General features: G+C 43.1%; 1 protein-coding gene and 1 long non-coding RNA gene across 2 annotated transcripts; one reads left to right on the top strand and one right to left on the bottom strand.

The window, feature by feature from the left end:
* The first annotated feature begins 192 nt into the window (after window positions 1–192).
* Window positions 193–6,149, top strand: LOC134033053 (lim and transglutaminase domain protein ltd-1-like). The gene is made up of 7 exons (XM_062477169.1): window positions 193–350; window positions 960–1,704; window positions 1,808–1,922; window positions 2,592–2,709; window positions 2,809–3,000; window positions 3,981–4,171; window positions 4,423–6,149. The coding sequence occupies exons 2-7, from the start codon at window positions 1,162–1,164 to the stop codon at window positions 5,730–5,732; spliced, it is 2,469 nt and encodes an 822-aa protein (XP_062333153.1). The 5' UTR covers window positions 193–350; window positions 960–1,161; the 3' UTR covers window positions 5,733–6,149.
* On the bottom strand, window positions 1,784–3,688 carry LOC134033056 (uncharacterized). The gene is made up of 6 exons (XR_009932070.1): window positions 3,485–3,688; window positions 3,194–3,378; window positions 2,882–3,014; window positions 2,758–2,802; window positions 2,612–2,695; window positions 1,784–1,902 (listed from the first exon to the last, which is right to left on the bottom strand). It is a non-coding gene; the product is annotated as an uncharacterized LOC134033056 (long non-coding RNA).
* Window positions 6,150–17,836: the final 11,687 nt, after the last annotated feature.

Below are 17,836 nucleotides of genomic sequence, written 5' to 3'. Positions count from 1 at the left end.
GTACACAAACAGATATTGTACACACACACACCAGGGTTCCCAACATTTGCCTTCTTCACCCCTGCCTCACCTCACCAATACTCCACCCCTTCTCAGAGCCCTCGTGGAAAGTTGTGCCATTGGTCTCTATCAGCTGCTTTGTAGTATTTTTAGGTCTGTCATCCCCTCATCCTGTGAACCCTACACGTCCCAGCACTGGGGTAAGAGGCTATAAAACAAGCAGGAGCTCCAAGAGGTAAGAACCTCCCTGAGAGAGATGGAGACAAGTCATTGGGTGTACTAGGACACAGCCAGACGGACATCCAGACACACAGCCAGACTGATCATTGCTGACCAAGCATCCACATCAGGTAGGAATGATTAACAAAATCAAAAACTAAAGTTGAGTTAATTACATTTACATTTAGTCATTTTTTTTCGGCAGAGAGGACTAAACAGACGCTCTGGATAAGAGCGTCTGCTAAATGACTAAATGTAAATGTAAATGACTAAATGTAATTACCTATCATTGCAACTACCCTCGCACATTATAACAGCACATCATAGGTTCATGGGTGATTATAAATCACTAAGCTGCCAGTCGCATGCTCACCCTTTTCAATAGTGCCTTGCAGCAGAAGGTGCAGTAGATGGATTCAGAAATATAAGCTGAACCAGCTATACATTTGTTTCATTATGCCTCCGTTATGTACATCAATCATCTACTTTTATGTTTAACATGTCATCCATTTAGTCATCTCTGGCATAATGTCTACAAGTCTGTGCATATGGAGGGAAAACTCTTTAGCGCCATGCATATTCTCCCAATTTCTGAGGTGATAATATTCCACCTCTCACATCTTAATTGAAACTTCATTCAAGTACCAATATTTGTTCATGTGTCATTTTCACCTCTTCTTCAGCTTCTTCTCACCTTTTAAGTAAGGAGTCTTAACAAGTTTGCACCTGCTTTTCCACAGTTTTCTTGTCATAAACAGCAAGACAGTGAAATGGGAGATGTTCTTCAGATTGCATCAGTCAAGGTCTCTCACCCACAGAGATCCAGCCTAACCCCCACCTGCTCAATGCAGTTCCTCTACCGTCAACCATGTTCTCCAGTGCAATAGAAACAACAGCAATAACACAAAAGTCAAAGTCAACGAAGATTCCTTCCTGGTGGCCATGCCAGACACCTCCATTCAGAATATCCAATCAGAAAACAGCGTGAAGATGGCCTCCAAACCTATAAAGATCCTACCTAACAGCACATCAACTCTGTCAAACAACGACAGGCCTTCAGTGGTCCAGCAGGAATGGAAACTCGAGGTGCTGACTGAAAAGAACAACAACAATGTTAAAAGCCACGCAATCTCCACAACCACCGACGCCAGAGTGATCCAGACCAAAAGCTCTGTGTTTCAGAAGTGGGCGGCCATTGAACTAGAAGCTCACAGACCCCTAGCCAAGCGGCAGCTGTCAGCTGAGAGCTCCGTACGCTCCTGCATGGAAGTGAAGAAGAGTACGTTGAGGCGGGAGCATGGAGGAGGCCCAGTGAAGGCCACAAGCTCCCATCTGCAACCAAAGCTCAGAGAGAATTCCAGCGCCACCCAGGCAAGCACATGGCAGAATGCACGAGTCTCTAAGAGGAAACTTCGAAAAGAACTCTTCTCGAGTTCTGAGGTCTTCGGCGAGATGGACACATGCACTATCAGTACTGGAAAAACGGTGAGCAGATGGTTTCTGAGAATGATGTATGGAGGTGTGTGGGTGTCTGCAGCACAAAGGGAATATATATATATAATATATATATTTATTTTTATCATTGCAGCTGCGTAGTCAAGGCATTTTCTCCATTCGGATGATCACCCGGGCCATCACAGAAGGAGCACCGAGCGAGCTGGAGAAAGTGAGAACCATCTGGATCTGGTTATGCCAAAACATCGGTCAGTACATGAACCACGAATAATAACACACACACACACACACACACACACACAGCTTCCTCATGACAACATTGTGGCAATAAAAAGCTATGCATTAGCAGGCTTTTCTCTGAAGCCCTTTAAGTCAAGGCATCGATTCCATTCACGTACTGGGAACACATCTGAAACCCTTCCATCCCAGCTGTCTTAACAATCTTCTTAAAGGACTTTCCCTGTGTATATTCATGATAGCTTTGCCAAGAGGATCAGCTGCCAGAGGATCAGATCTTGCAGTGCAAGCATACTGGGACAGGCGTTCATTAAGACAGACATTCATTAATCCCAACTCTGGGGACTGGGGTCGGTTGGAAATTGAAATGGAAAACCTACTGCGGCTTCAGTGGTCCAGTTTGGTCTGTCATATGATAAGCTCTCCCTTGTTATCTCTCTAAATGAGGAAGAACTCCCAGTGGTCACAAAGTAGGATTAGGCAATTATAGTTCAATCTACATTCACAATTACATAGTGGCTTTGTTTTTTTCCCCCCGTCTCAATATTAACAATGGGGTCTTTCCAAGGTTATTGAATACATAATGAACTAGGTACTGTACCTTTGTAAAACCCTGAAAAATTAGTCATTGATCTTTGTTCCTGATCATGTTTTTGTGGGATTTGTGGATCATTTGACAGAGTATGACGTGAGTGGTTACCTGGGCCTGACGGACAAGCTGTGCGAACCAGAGAGGGTCGTTGAGATGGGCAGGGGTGTGTGCTGTGGATACTCCAGTGTCTTCCTACAGATGTGCCAGTAAGATTATGCCAAAACCAAATTATTTGAGAAAAAGTCTTGACTCACCTGCTTCTCTCCAGCCAGTTCCTTCAAACATTCCCTTTGTTTATGCTGCAGGGAAGCAGGAATCCAGTGTAAAGAGGTATCGGGCCATGGAAAAGGCATTGGTTACCGGCAAGGCCTTAGTTACCAGAACAGCAAGTCGAGCCACATGTGGAACGCTGTGCTGCTGGGGGGGCACTGGTACCTCCTGGACGCATGCTGGGGTGCAGGAAGGGTTGACATGGACAACAAAGTCTTCATCAAGAGGTCAGTACAAGGGTCTGGTGAAATAAAGAAATTGTCACTGTCCAGTGATACATGGCATACTTGACATATAACCTTTATAGTATTAAGGTGCACAAAATATAAGTATTTGTATCCTGAAACAGATGTGTAAAGATTGCTGAGGTAAACGTACAAAACTGATCTATGGAAGCTATACTGGTGTTAATGGACCAACAATGTTATGATCCTGCCTACCTGGGGAATGACAGGTGAACCCAAATGCAAGACTCAGACACTGATGCGATATGAACCAGGTTTATTGCAGACACAGAGGGTAAGGATGAAGGTGAGGTCCATGGATGCCAGACAGGAAGGAGTGAGGAGGGAGCCTCGGTATTGGTACGAGGTGGTCGATGATGTCTGTAGTAAGCAGAGACAGTCGGATTAATAATGTTGAATGGAACACATACCTTGGTCAGGCCTGGAAATGGAAAGACTGGACTTAGACAAGGCAAAGAACAATGACCGTCAGGTTAACAACGTTGAACTGGCGATGAGTCTATGGGAAGCCAGGGTAGATAAACTGTGCAGGTAATGATGGATGGGTAACAGGTGTGTCTGGTTGGGAGGTGAACTGAAAGACGTGGACCAGAGTGTTGGGGTATGTGACCTGGAACACAGACTTGACAGACACACACCCAGGACTGCATTAGACAGGAACATGACACACAATGTCTCCCTTTGACATACTTTGAGAAAGGAACTACAGTATCTCTCCCACTGTGCTGTATCCTACTGCAATAGAGTTTTTACTCATATATACAGATACATTTAGTCTTTTTAACATTCTTATTAATGTATTCTGATATTGTTCAGTGTGCAACTCTACCTACCTTCCTTTCTGTAATTGTGAACATACTGTTATCTGAACACTATCATTTCCTTCAGAATTGATCAAGTGAACTGAATTAAATTCAAGAATATTTCTGTCTCTTCATAAATATTTTCTTTTTTGGGTCCAGGTACGATGACTTCTACTTCCTGACAGACCCTGAGGACTTCATCAACTCCCACTGCCCAGACGAAGCAGAGTGGCAGCTACTGGACGTGCCTGTCCCCCTGCAGGAGTTTGAGAAGAGGGTCCTCAGGACCTCAGAGTTCTACAGGATGGAACTGATGCTCCAGCACCCGAAACACTTCCTGCTTCTCACAGGTCTGCCCTCACCCAGCACACTTTTAGATTCACACTTTTAATGTGGTATGCTATTGTTAACATTTTCAACAGTTTTAACTTTAAAACGTGATGAAAGTGTCCCATTTGGAAAGGTAACATAATGTTGTTAGCACTTATTATACCTGTAATCACACCTTTGAGTCCCACTGAGCAGGGAATGATATTACCTTGGCTTTTAGCATTCAATACAGTATATATGAATTAACTTTGTATATTGACCGTTTTGACAGAGAATGGGGAGGCTTCTGTGTCCATAAAGTTCCCCAAATCTGTAGACTTCACCTACCAGATCTCTCAGCGGAGTGCCAGTGAGCCTGTGGAGGTCAGCAGCTCATCCGGCCTCCTCACAGTGACCAGGGATACCATGAGCTTACGGCTCATGCCCCCTGCCAGCGGAACCTATGACGTCATGATCTTTGCCCGTCCTGGGAGCTCATCAGGGACATTCACCTGGGTCTGCTCCTTCCTCCTGGAGTGTTCTGAGCCCAAGGCATCCGAGGAGCTCCCTGAGAACCCTTTCGTGTCCTGGGGCCTGCAGAGAACGACAGAGAGCCTAGGAGTGAGCAGATGCAGCCACGGGGCTGAACCAGTGGTCCTGGAAACGGGAACCCTCCAGCTGGATCTCCTGACCTCCAGACCACTAATGATGCTGTGTGAACTGACCCACAAAAGCCTTGACCCGTCCACATCCAAGAGGTGTCTGGCAACCCAGATAGAACCAGACAAGATGACCTGTCACGTGCTCTGTCCGTACCTCGGTTACTATCGGCTGTCTGTGTTCGTTCGGGACTACGAGCGGATCCAAGAGGGCTTCCAGAACGTGGGCAACTTCGTCCTGCACTGCGCGGCTGGTGCTGTCAACCTCAATGAGCTCTTTCCCTCTTTCCTCAGCACGTCCTGTGGTCCTGGCATTCGGACGCAGGGCGCCGGCCTGTCCAAGTTCAGTCACACGGGAGCTTTAGTAAGTACTCAGCAGGGCAAATGCAACATCACCTTCCAGAGTCAACCAGACCTGGAGCTCCACGCTGTTCTCTTCAAAGACCAGCGTAGGAGACCAGGCCATCCCCTCTCCAGGCACGTCTTCTTCACTCACAATAGCGGCAAGGTCACTGTCAGCGTCGCCCTGCCAGAGTCAGGAGTCTACAAGCTGGGCCTCTACTCTAAAACCTCCACCAACCAGGACTTCAGCCCTCTGTGTGACTTTGTGCTGAGGAACTCCTGTGAGAGCTCCTTGCCTCCGTTCCCCTGCACCTATGCAGCCTGGAGGAAGGGCAGCGTTCTCCTGGAGCCCCGCCAGGGCCTGCTGGAGCCCCTGTCCTGGGTCCACTTCAGGGTGAGGGTCCCCGGGGCCCGGAGGGTGAGCGTCCTGGCAGAGCAGCTGGTGGAACTGCAACTCAACAAGAGCAGGGTGTGGGAGGGGGAGGTGTTCACCGGGGCCGGCGTGTCCCAGGTGAAGCTGGCTGCCAGTGTTGGAGGGACCTCCAAAGACATGGCCATCATCATGTGCTTCGATGTGCTGGGCCAGCAGAATGAAATGTAGAGTTATTTGGACAGACAAAGAGGGGGAGGGCATATTAAAGATGCTGTTTGATTTAAGTTCTCCTGTTGAAAAATACATTTAAATGCTCAACTTTAGGCACTCAGTTGAAGAGTAGTCATTGTAGAAAGTCATGTTATTTGAAGTAGTCTTGAGCTTACATGTGATGTTACAGTGTATAAGCACAATATATGTTCATTGGGAAGACCCTTATTGTTGTTGAGATGTGATGTTATTAATTACTTGTTTAATCAAGTATTTTAGGCATGGAATTGTACTTTTTTTCAGTATGTGTATGCATGGTGCTTGGTTGACAAACTTAGTTGCTGCTCCATTGTGATAATAGTATGAATAAATAAAGAATTTGCTGCTAAACAGATGTGATTTGAGCTGACTTAATGGTCAATTGAAGAAGAATAAAAGCCCTTTCTAATGCACACAAGTTTTATGGATTTCTTTGTCAATATAAGACCCAGTCTCCAACTGGGTCTTATTTGAATATTTACAATGTTGTGAAATCTAAGTGATGCCCATTTGCTGAACCCTGTGCACTTCTCTGTCACCATGTACTTGCGGTTTGGTGTCTCATTATATTTCTAGGGTTAGGCATCTTAACCTCTCCTCTCAGCGATGTGTCAGTGGATGTGCAAACAGCAAGTTCCCCGTAGAGTCACAGTTCCAACATACCCTCTTCAACCCGGCTCATGTGTCTTGCTGCTCACACTATTCTCTGTGGTGTACCTGCTTTTTGATGCAAAGAAAAGGTCTCCTGTTTCTACCTCCTCCTCTCTTCTTCACACCTACACTATTAATACACCAAAGTAAATATAGTACTGTGCATGGTTCAATTCTTTACAAAAATATCACCATCATGAGGCTGAATGAATAATATATGAGAAACATATTCGAAAAACATTATTATAGTCATTTCACATACTGTACACAAATAATTCCCACTACGTTTCTACCTGTATACAAATACTTGAAGACACATGCACCTTTTTTAATAAAATGTGTAATAGGACTTATATTTTATGCTTTCATTCACCCTGTGAACCTGAGACTCAACTCTGCCCACTAATGCGGACTGTCTGGGATGGTTGTTCAAGCTGGATAAACCAGAACCTCTAGCAAGTCCAGGCTGTTGAACCCTAACAAAGTCTATATCTGGCAGGGACCATTGGGGGTGTTGGTCTGACTGACAATCTCCCCCAGGACTGGCTGATTATCACTGTTCCCCCCGCACAACACCACCTTGCCTGTTATGCAACACACCTCCCAGCAAGAATGGCTCAAATGTTCCAGCCAGTCTGAGCTGAGTTGTGAAAGTTTTACTTTTTCAACAGCCAGGTCATGCCTGAGCTTCTAGTTTAGTATACTTTTTAAAAAGTTGCAAAGACTATATATGGTGCAGAGAAATAAGAGTGTCACTGTCTTCACATTGTTACAGATACAAATGGGTCAAAAGAGTAAATTGGGTAGAGCGCAGTGTATGAAATATGAAAGTATAAATGTCCTAATGTCGTCTTAATGTTGTCAATGTGAAAGCATGAATTTACACAGTATACTCTGGTATTGCTTCGTCAATTGGTTTCATCAAGCATATGCTTGTGTAAAGGGATGGTATATGGAAGAATGCCAGTATTTATCATACTAACACTTACTTACTTAGAGTGAAGTCTATCAATAGACGATTATGTGATGATACATAAAGGTGTGAACTATCAGGACGTACAGTACAGTACATGCCGTCACATGATCTTGGGCATCCCATGATCTAATTATGTCACATGTTGTTTCTATAGTTTGGAATATTTGCATACAGATTCTCCAGGCCTTCTCCATGCCTCTTTCAGTTTGAAAAGGATGGTCTGAATGTAGAGAAAATGTGCTTTACTATTGGTTTTCCATTGTTTGTTCATTCTTTGTCTGACACACAGTGCCATCCAAAGTTCTGAAGAACTAAGCACAAAATAATCAAATTTTTGTCAAAACAAAACAAACTTAAGACAAGGTAAAAAATGCGAACAATTGTTTTTGGTTAACATTACAAGTCCCCTTGATGCATTATCAGATAATGACCCAATCAATACAGGTACTTTCAAGTCTTCAGAAGCTTTGTCAAATATTTGTATTGAATTTCTCATTGAATTTCTCATTTGAGAGCAAGCAATCACAGGCTCATCACAACATAGAAATCTGCAATACACAAAGGTGTGCAACAATACCAAAAAGCAGTCTGAGAAGTGACTGCTTTAAAACCAGGCCTTTTGTCACAGACAGTGATTTTGTCACAGATACTCTCCACGTTGAGGCATTTGTGGCTACTGTATGCCACTTTGGCACAGAGTAGCCGTTCTCTCTTGAAGACAAACAGACATTGGGGAAAAGGTCAGAGTTATATAAATAGCTACATTTGAGACATAGATTACTGGGCAGCCTCCCGCTCACTTAGAAGTGATCACTGTTGCACACTATCAGTTACTGTTTCACTAACAGGCCTCTTCTGTTGTGAAGCCAAGCGCAGGAGAGCAGTCAGCATGCGTTTCTACAGGTTATACTCGCGAGCAAAAGGTGCCAATGTTTTACATATGGAGAGGTGACAAAAGGTATAACTTACAAGTTCAACCGAGGACATATTCACCCCAGCTTATCACCCGAATATCATCTCACTCTCAAATCGTCCTATGTAACAGATCTGCTGGATGAAACAAGCAAAACAAACTCCAAGTGTCAGCTGAGTTTGCATTGCTTTCTTATGTATAACTGGAGGCATTGGGTGATGAGAAGGACTTAGATGTTCTCATCATGCCAGCCTTGTGGACTCCTATCTGCAACACTGGGACTCTTTTCCTCTCTCTCCCTCCATCACTCTCTTTCCCTTTCTATCTCTCTCTTTTTTTGTTGTTGTTGATTGTTTGACTACACCTCTCTCCTCTACCTGTCTGACTATGGCTCTGACTTCACTGGAGGTCGCTTCATCTTTGAGGTGATGACCGGTCAGCATGCTACAGCAAATGCTGACCGGTGAGAAACGTAGCCTTGGATTGGTTGGTCTATGAAAGGTCAGTGTTGGCTCCTTCAGGGCGAGGTGTCAAAGCTCTTCTACTTTTACACTGTTATCAGAGAGGTCTGAGGGCAGGGGGCCGGTGCACAGGGACCATGAGGCCATGGTCGCTGAAATGCAGAGCATAGAGAAGGAGATAAGGCAAGGCCATGAGAAATAGGGATCATACGGTAGTACGTTTGTGCCTTTGTGTGTGTTTGTTTTAGGAAAGAAAATCTCAGATACTAATAGATTCAAGTTTGAGCTATTATTAATATTAACTACTTACTAACCGAGAGTGAGGTCATGCCGGGAAATATCGCTCGGTTGATACGTTCAAGCCTCAGTTTGAGGTCAGTAAGTTAGTAAGTTAGTAAGGTTAGTAAGTTGTTTATTATATGGCATTTTTAGCTCTTTTCATTTTGTAAATGAAAATAAATTGTTGGCTAATTGTAGCTAGAGCTAGCTCTCAAGTATTCTCACGGTGTGTTTCAGGTGTTGCCTAGCAACCAATTACTTTTGACAGAAAGCGGACAACACAGTTCTGCTAAAATGGCTTTAATTCCAACACAAATAACGACTCTTTTAGAAAGTTAACAATTTCTTCGTCGCTGTTGATGAGTTCAGTATCGTCTGGATAGTAAAACGCAGATGACTCCTCGATATCGCTCATTTTGAAGATGACGTCAGAGGAGGTCAATAATAATCTGTATCAGACCGCAGATCGGCGATGAGGTCAATACGCGGCTGGCATGACTACCCATTAGCCAATCAGAGCACTCGTACTGTCGTTGCCATATAACAAATTATTATTATTATATATTTTCAACTAAAGTAGTATGCTTATTAGACTGTATTTGCCTGCAGTGTTCTGTGTTTGTATTAACATTGTGTGGTAATAAGAGCCCACACACAACACCATCATCAAAGAGCCTCTGCTTGATAGTTTAGTGAATGAGTCTGCATTTAACAGAATTCAACAAATTTACAGTAAAATGACAATGATAATCACGCCAGGTATTTTCACACCGAAGTAAATGGTGAGAACATAATCATAAACAGTGCAAAACCAAGTGAACACTTCACACATCTTTGTCGTGCTCACAACAATGTTTAATGACTTGATTAACAGGATGCATGTTGTACGAGCACAACAGTAAATACCAGAGCAGGTGTTATAATCAACAGTGATGGGTGTTAGTAGACTTTTAAGTCAAGGGCTAGCCAATCGTAGCGCTGAGCTGACGCGTTATCACACCTTGAGTTAGTCGCTGTATTGGCTTGGCAATACAGTGCGGCATTGTAATTCACTTCATGTTACAATACACAATGCCTAGTGCACGTGACTTGTTTAAGCAGCGTGGATCCCAGGGACAACTGATAAATCTAGGTACAGTTTATTCAGCAACAAAGTACTTTATGTCTATTGTTTATGTATGTGTTACTCTCAGAATGGCTTCATTTGTCATGCATGAGTGTATAGTTCTAACTGCTATGAAGAGATCACATACTTGTTAGGGTTAATGAGCAACAATGGGATAATGAGTGACCCCAGTGTTGATTACACAGAAGATGTTTCTTTATTAAGACCTGCAGGCTAGTTTGAGCAGGATGACCAAGGGCTGCTGACCAGACAGATGAACTATGAGCTTTGCAAAGATGCCATGATGTAGGTAAGTAACGTATTTTAAGGCCTGTCCATTATTCAAATGTAAGTAGGTCAAATTAATGTTGAGAACAACTCTAAAATCCTCGTAGAACCAATTTTAGTTCAACCAAAATTCCCTACACCAAGGAAAAAGCTGCTTCCAAAACATCTTTATGAACTAAAGTTAATCCCAGGTTGATGTTTCACTCTACCCACAACGCTTTGCATTTTTAAGAAGGAGGTCAGTGAGGTTATGAGCAGTCATGAAGCGCATGTGGCTGCACTCCCACAGGATGGCCGTGGCCGAGTAATAATAGCACCATGTAGCATAAAGCTCTCAGGCTACTGTGCCTGGAAGTGCTCAGTTCCCTTCATGCCCTCTTGACCAGAGGTAAGTGAGATCACTGAATGGCCTGGCAACAACGGCAGGCTCACAGATCCGGCCTGAGTTCTTTGTGACGGCACCATTCAGACACACTAGTGCTGCGCAACATCTGTCGTGTGGAGGCCGGATCGTATGGTTTATGTCTAACACGTCTGTTTGTGTTTGTCATGATTGTGTTGTACGCACAGAATGTGCTAGAGGAGCCAGTTATTTTCCTCACAGTTCTAAAAAGTGCCAATCCTGTTTGCCATTTGCTGATAACTACCTCTGGTCAAAATCAGACGTGACATTTTATGATATTAATGTCGGCACACCTCTAAAATATCTGCATAGGTTATGCAGAATGCTGGTGTACTTCTGTAACCTCTCACAAAAGGCCTGTAGTACATTATCTGAGCAGTAGAGAGCAGTCTATCTGCAGCCTACAGTTTTGTACCTGACCAACTTGTTATGCATCAAGTTTTCATGACTTCAGCCACCTCTCTCATCATCAGTCATTTTATTTATCAAATATAGAGTGACAGTGCTCTGGTAAACAATGTGGCAGCAGTATATAAAGATAAGATATATAAAGAGTACAAAAATGAATCATCAAAGCATTAAATATAACTATATCCACATACAAGTGGAAATAAAGCAAAGTGCATCCTTGTCAATAAAAATAGTAGAGGTGGTGACTTGGCTCATGAATTACAAAATAGATTGTGGTTTTCATGCTGAGAAAACCATTGTAGTCAATGCTTTTACTGTTGAGCTTAATGACAAAAATCTAGGTAGGATTGTATATTCATCTGATTGCCTTTCTCTGGTTCTGATTGCTAATTGCACCCTACCTGTGCAGGGACCTTGTGGTTCTTGGTGCTCATATTCCACTTCACCTGCGGCCTCACCAGACAATCGTGTGGGAAATCATTCAACGCTTAGTCCCTGCCTGCAGAACCAATTTAGGAGCCTCAAGAGAGACACAATTGACATTAACTGACATTAATGAACCAGTTCACAAAAACAATCATATGCTTTCTGAAATGTGACATGTGAAATGTCACTGAAATGTGACTATGGGGAAATCCTGACTGATTGTTTTCCTTTCTTTCATTGACTGTAATTTTTGGTGAAGCATAAGTTTGTTTTGACTAGGAATATAGGCAGTTAACACCAACACATCTGCTCTGCCTGTCGGCCAGAAGCAAGGCAGGATCAGGTGACTCCCTCTTCCCTGATGGTGAGGGGTGTGGCTTAAGCTGCCTGGCTGGGAGGGGTTCTGCGACCGGTGGTGGATGTCAGAATAGAGAAAAAAAGATGTGCAGCGAACATGCCAACCTCCAGCCCAACCGAATCTCAGCTCGTTTCCCAAACGTCCCCTGGGGGCAAAAGCATTCCTCGCTCCAGTGGGAACGGCTCACCCTAACAACAGCAGCCAAGCGCGCGCATCAGCGGGATCGGGAGAGGATGCAAACTGACATCACCACACTCTTGCCCCACCAGCCTGTTGCATACAGAATGTCTTGTTCAGCAGCCGACCAGAAGCACACAGGCAACCGCTCAGACAGATTAAAATCAGTCGTTCAGCTCCAGTCAAATCAGAAACGCAGGTATGGTTTGGAATGGGTTTTAAGCAGGAGGAACACCAAGCTGCCTTTACCATAGAGGAGCCAGAGACATGGATTAAGGGATTTAGTACACAAGAACACTTCAGACAATATATTTAAATTACTTCTAATAGCAGTCTTGTGAAATCTTGACATGCTATTTAGTGTTGTTATGGTTTCCCCTGCAAATCACCCAATGTGTTCTACCTTAAAATGTTTTTTGACATTCTTTGTTCCTATTCTTATGTTGAAGATGATTCTATGCTCATAAAAAGTAATCTGGCTGTGGTCCTTTTTGTGGAGATATGCAGTACAAACCTGAATAGTTTAAGGTGACTAATATTGACTTGAACTGTAGCTACTGCTACCTTTGTGACGTAACCGCTTTCACTTTCAGCAAGTTCAATGAAAAGGCTATTGATGTTTCCTTGTTAACCTTGAACAATATATCTCTGGACATCAATATAATGTCAATACCAGCCCTTTCAGCCTCACCTATTCAATGCCACTCCTATCAATTGAGAAAGAAACATCCTGTAGAAATACACACTTCTAGTTAAACACATTCACAAAACATACCCAAATACTTTAAGAGATGGTAAATCAGAAATGGACAAGTCTGGAGTCTTGTGAACTAGGCAAACCTGGGGTTTTGTGATTCTGTGAGCAGTATACCAGCAAAATATCACCATGATACAACATGACAAATAATGAATGCACAGTACTGTGACTAGAAGAGGAACAGTTGCTCAAAAATGACCCAGCAGGCAGAGATTCATGTTGGGGCCAATCTGGTTGTCTCTAAGGGAGTCTAAGGTCTCATATGGGGGGCCTGGGGTTTTATGAGTGGGTCCAGTGGGAGTATAGGCCAACGGAGAGAGGGGGAGGAGAGAGGCCATCCGAGAGAGTCCAGCTGATCCTCCCTGACTCCCCCCCCTCTCTGTTCAGAGACATAAGTGCAACTGCCACAGTCCAGCTGCTGGCCGCTATGATAAAAGCACTGAGCACACACACTCACACTAACGCACACACTAATACACACTCACACGTACGCACAAACATTCACACACAAGGCCAACATGCACACACGCATTCACACACCCACATGCTGTACAGTGTACACAGACAGAGACAAGAACACACGCAAATGGGCACACACAAACGCACACAGGGGCATGTATGTCCCTGACCCACTTGCTGTCACTGGTAAGGGCCTACTGAGACGTGTGTGTGACTTCCTATTCTTCCCACAGCAAGGCAGCTGTGAGAGACAGGAGAGCACTGAAATATATCACAGCGATGGAGAGCCTGAAGGGCAGGTCCCTAAACACACATGTAAGTGGGTACAGACTCGAATGTACCACTGGCATAAGTGACATGACACTCTTGAACATTTATAGAGGCACAAAAGAAAGTATAACCATTAATTTACAGACTGTGCATACTCTACATCCACTAGAATTTTGTACCAATGAAAAATACTTTGTGTTGCACATCATGTATCAGTTACTGTTTACAGTAGCATTGCCTCTGTAGTGCAGACTGGTCAACTTGTGGTGGATCAAGCTCCTGCTAGGAAAATACAGAGAAGCCAGAGAAGCTTCTGACATATTATTAACACTGTGGAACACTGATTAAAACCTCAGTGCTCCATTTTGTGGATTAAAGCATCTGCCCAAGGCTAACACACAAAGCATAGCTATAGAGCTTTAGTAGCTGTTTTCAGTCAACATGGGAAAATACGTCCGTAAATCTATCATAATTGTACCAAGCTGTGTGTATGCAGCTCTTTAAACTGTACACTTCTGCACGACACTAGTTTAAAACTGTTTCAAAAGAGCTTTGCTCTTCACAAGCAGATGAAAACAAAGGCACTCTTTCTTAACCTTTTTTTCAATACAGTATTGCCTGTATTCTGCAAAAATGTTTCTACTTGGTTGCTGTGGAGGTAGCCACAAGTTTTTTCCCTGCTTTTCATTTCGGGGTTTGAAGCCCTTCGTGGCAGCAAACAAGTCATTACTCAAAAGGAGAGAACATCGAGAAAATTAAGTTGACATGTTTCATGAACTCGGGCTATACTTTGCTGGAGTGTTTACAGCAATAAGCAGACAAAATCGATCACAATTCTCCTTTACAACGGCCGGCTTTGGAGGTAATGGAAAAAAGAGGACCTCCCTAGAATGCAGGCGTACCTGGTATGACTTGTGAAAACCCCTGGGTAGATATTTGCAGATGAACTTGAGATCCTGCAGTAAATGGCAAGAGGTTTCAACACCCCAGAGCACTGCACAATTGTTTCCATTGATCGTGCCCAGATTTGAAACTACCGTGGATAGAAATTGAGGTGAGATGGGGGGTGGGTGCACATAAACAAACTGATAAAATCCATATAAAAATATAGCAGTGCAGCCCCACTGAAAGCGAAGCAGAAGTGGAGAGGAAGTGACGAAGTGAGGCTTGCCATCTCCATCCCTCCATCACCCCCCCCTCATCACCGCCCTGCTCCATCCCTCCATCACCCCCCCCTCACCACCGCCCTGCACCATCCTCCACACCCTCCCAATATTTTTTTTTATTGAGCTTGAGTAAAATTCATAATCCTAATAATCAATCGACCATCACTGACAAAAAAGAAGAGTCTTTTCTTCAGTCAGCCTTTAATGTATATTCTTTGTTTCTTCTCCGAGGGGGGTCATGAACTGACCTTGGAGTACTGTATATAAATTGTGAAATATCAGGCACATCTAAAGACAGACCATCAAAGCAGGTCCCTGCAGTGTCTGGAAATCAATATTTGAGGGGTTTTGTGCCGTGCAACATCCATATCAAGTCATGAAGTATCCATTAAGAGTGCATTCCTTTAACGATTTATAATGGACATGGTTGTTTCCTGTTTCTTACTAAGATCTTTGTTGAGTTTTGTCATGCTTTCATCTATTCAGCAGAATCTTACATTTACAACTGGTATACAATAATTCAGCCTCTTTTTTTTGTTACTTCTATATATCACGTTTTAAATTATTTATTTATTTAATGTTGATTGGCTCCTGATTTATGAAGGACTGTACAAAACATCCTTTTATGGTTTCATAATTAATCACTTCATAATAAAAACCTGAAAGTTAAAGTTGAGGTCAATCTCAATAAATCCCAAATTCGTCTGTTTGATCGTGTCCCATGTACATATGATTACAATGACATTAAACATGAATTTATCTTGAGACTGTACCTCTAAAGCAGAAGTATACCAGTGACAATTCCCTTTGGGTTTCATAAGTGGGTCTTATCTTCTGTCATGTCATTTCCTGAAATAGCATTTTAAGTTTTATGTGTCTGAAAAAGGAAGGAAAGTAAAAAGGTCTCACAAAAAGAAATGTGAAACACAGCCGCTTCACATTTTCAGGGGACCGTTATTACCTTTTGCACTCTTTAAATGTCAAAAGCAATTTTCTGTTTGCTGAAAAAAGAAATGTTTGAAGCTATGGACCCGTCTTAAAATTGTGAATTTTCCTTTCCTATCCCCTCTTGAAAGTTGCGCAATGTTTTTCTCCTGATCATGTTTTCTTAGTGATAATCAAAAGCTTTCTGAGAGGGGAAGTACTATGACCAATACTGCTTCATCACATAGGAGTCCAAACCAAAGCTTATTCACTGCAATGGGTTTGCGCACACACTTCATGTTCAAAACCTTATACCTCCCCCTCTGTAGCTAGAATGTGTTGGAAGGAATGACGCAGATGTGTTTTTTACTTTCACAAAATAAGGCTCCTTTTCAAAAATCTATTTGGCAACAATATTTGCAGTTACAGGGGAAAATATAGGGTTAGGGTTAGGGTTAGGGTAGTGCTTGTTACGACCCTCCCTGACTGAACCGAATAAACTAAGGCTTTCGATGTCTAGGGGCAAAGGAGGGACTAACAACCAGCAAACCAGCAGCCAACATGAACTCCAAACGAAGGTATATGTAGACAACCGTGCGTTTTATTTTATGAACAGAAAAGGCGTCACAGGAGAACAAGGGGACCATGAACGGTGCCAAAGGAATGAAAACAATAAAAATGCTAAACACCCTGCCTAACCCAAATAATGCCTCTCTAACAAAATTACAAGGGGCGGCACCGTTCCTTGCCTAGTGAGTTTAACAAGGGAGTAAGCTGCGTGATGGCAGTGTATGCCCATGGGCGGCTTACCTGTCCCCTCTCTCCTGTGAACAACCAAACGAACAACACTAAAGGCAACAAAACACGAGGACTTGCTACCGACAGAACATACATGTGCACACAAGACAGAATGCGGATGGCTGCCTCCCGTTCCAAAGACGGTTCCGGGGTTTTAGAGGCTGCGAGGAAGACGGACAGGATCGGGATTGGACGAGATCCGGAACAACACAGCCAATCGCGGACAGACACCTGCGGACAACGACAGGGAGAACAAAAAGGGGGAGGGGCAAACACGATAGGGCAGACGAACAATACACAAAAGGCCCACAGGCCGTAACAGTGCTCTATTTCAATTTGAGTCTTCTCAAGGTAAGTGTTACTCAGTGTAGGCACAATTTACCTTCTATTCTGATCCTTTTATAATTTCACACAGGGACATGTGAGGGATCATACTCCATCTTTAGAGTCATCCGACACAAGGAATGAGATAGGGCTTCACATTTACAATAAATATTTCTAGGAAAAAATAACATACACTGTACTGTATGCAGCGTGATGAGTTTAGTACAGTTTACTTCTATCACAAGCTATAGAAGTAATCTCACTGGAAATCATACTAACAACCTCGACTGAGCATTCATATTAATTGCTGGAATTTGTTCCACGTCAGTGCATGGAATACAAATCTACTAGTTGGAATTTTTCCCTGTGGTCGTGTGTTTTGGAAGCCACTTCCCCAGAGTGATTAAGCTACCTCAAACCTCTTGCCTCACAGTCTGTGTAATAAACAACAAATCCTTGAATTACTAACAGTAAAAACGCTTCCTCTTCTTCAGGGAAAGTATTGGTTACCAGAGTGTTTGTTTTTGAGACCCAATGAACTTGGATTCCTTTGACAAATTTCACCCCTTAGCTACGACTCAGTTTATTTCTCCAACCATGGTCTTCTCCAAGGTATTGTTGTAATCCATTTTTGAAAAGTTTAGCACTTTAAGTTGGCATTAGAGTTTGTGTGCATATGCCACGCTCAATAAAACCTCAACTTTTTGGAACTTCAATTAGTGAAGTGGTTAATTCAGTCCAGATGTCCATGGTCCAATTAAAATTCAAGCAAACACAACGCTATGTAAACAAAGGTTAGACTTCTACATAAAGTACTCTAAATTCCATATTTATATTCCGAAAGAGTAACATCAGAATGTAGACTAAACCCTCTGTTGTGTGGTAGTGTGGTAGAGAATATGCATGGGAAAGCTACAGCACAAAGCCTTTCTTTATA

The sequence above is a fragment of the Osmerus eperlanus genome, chromosome 13 (genome assembly GCF_963692335.1).
Source record: "Osmerus eperlanus chromosome 13, fOsmEpe2.1, whole genome shotgun sequence".
NCBI lineage: Eukaryota > Metazoa > Chordata > Actinopteri > Osmeriformes > Osmeridae > Osmerus > Osmerus eperlanus.
The sequence above is the reverse complement of the archived record's forward strand: the minus strand, read 5'-3'. Positions and strand labels throughout refer to the sequence as shown.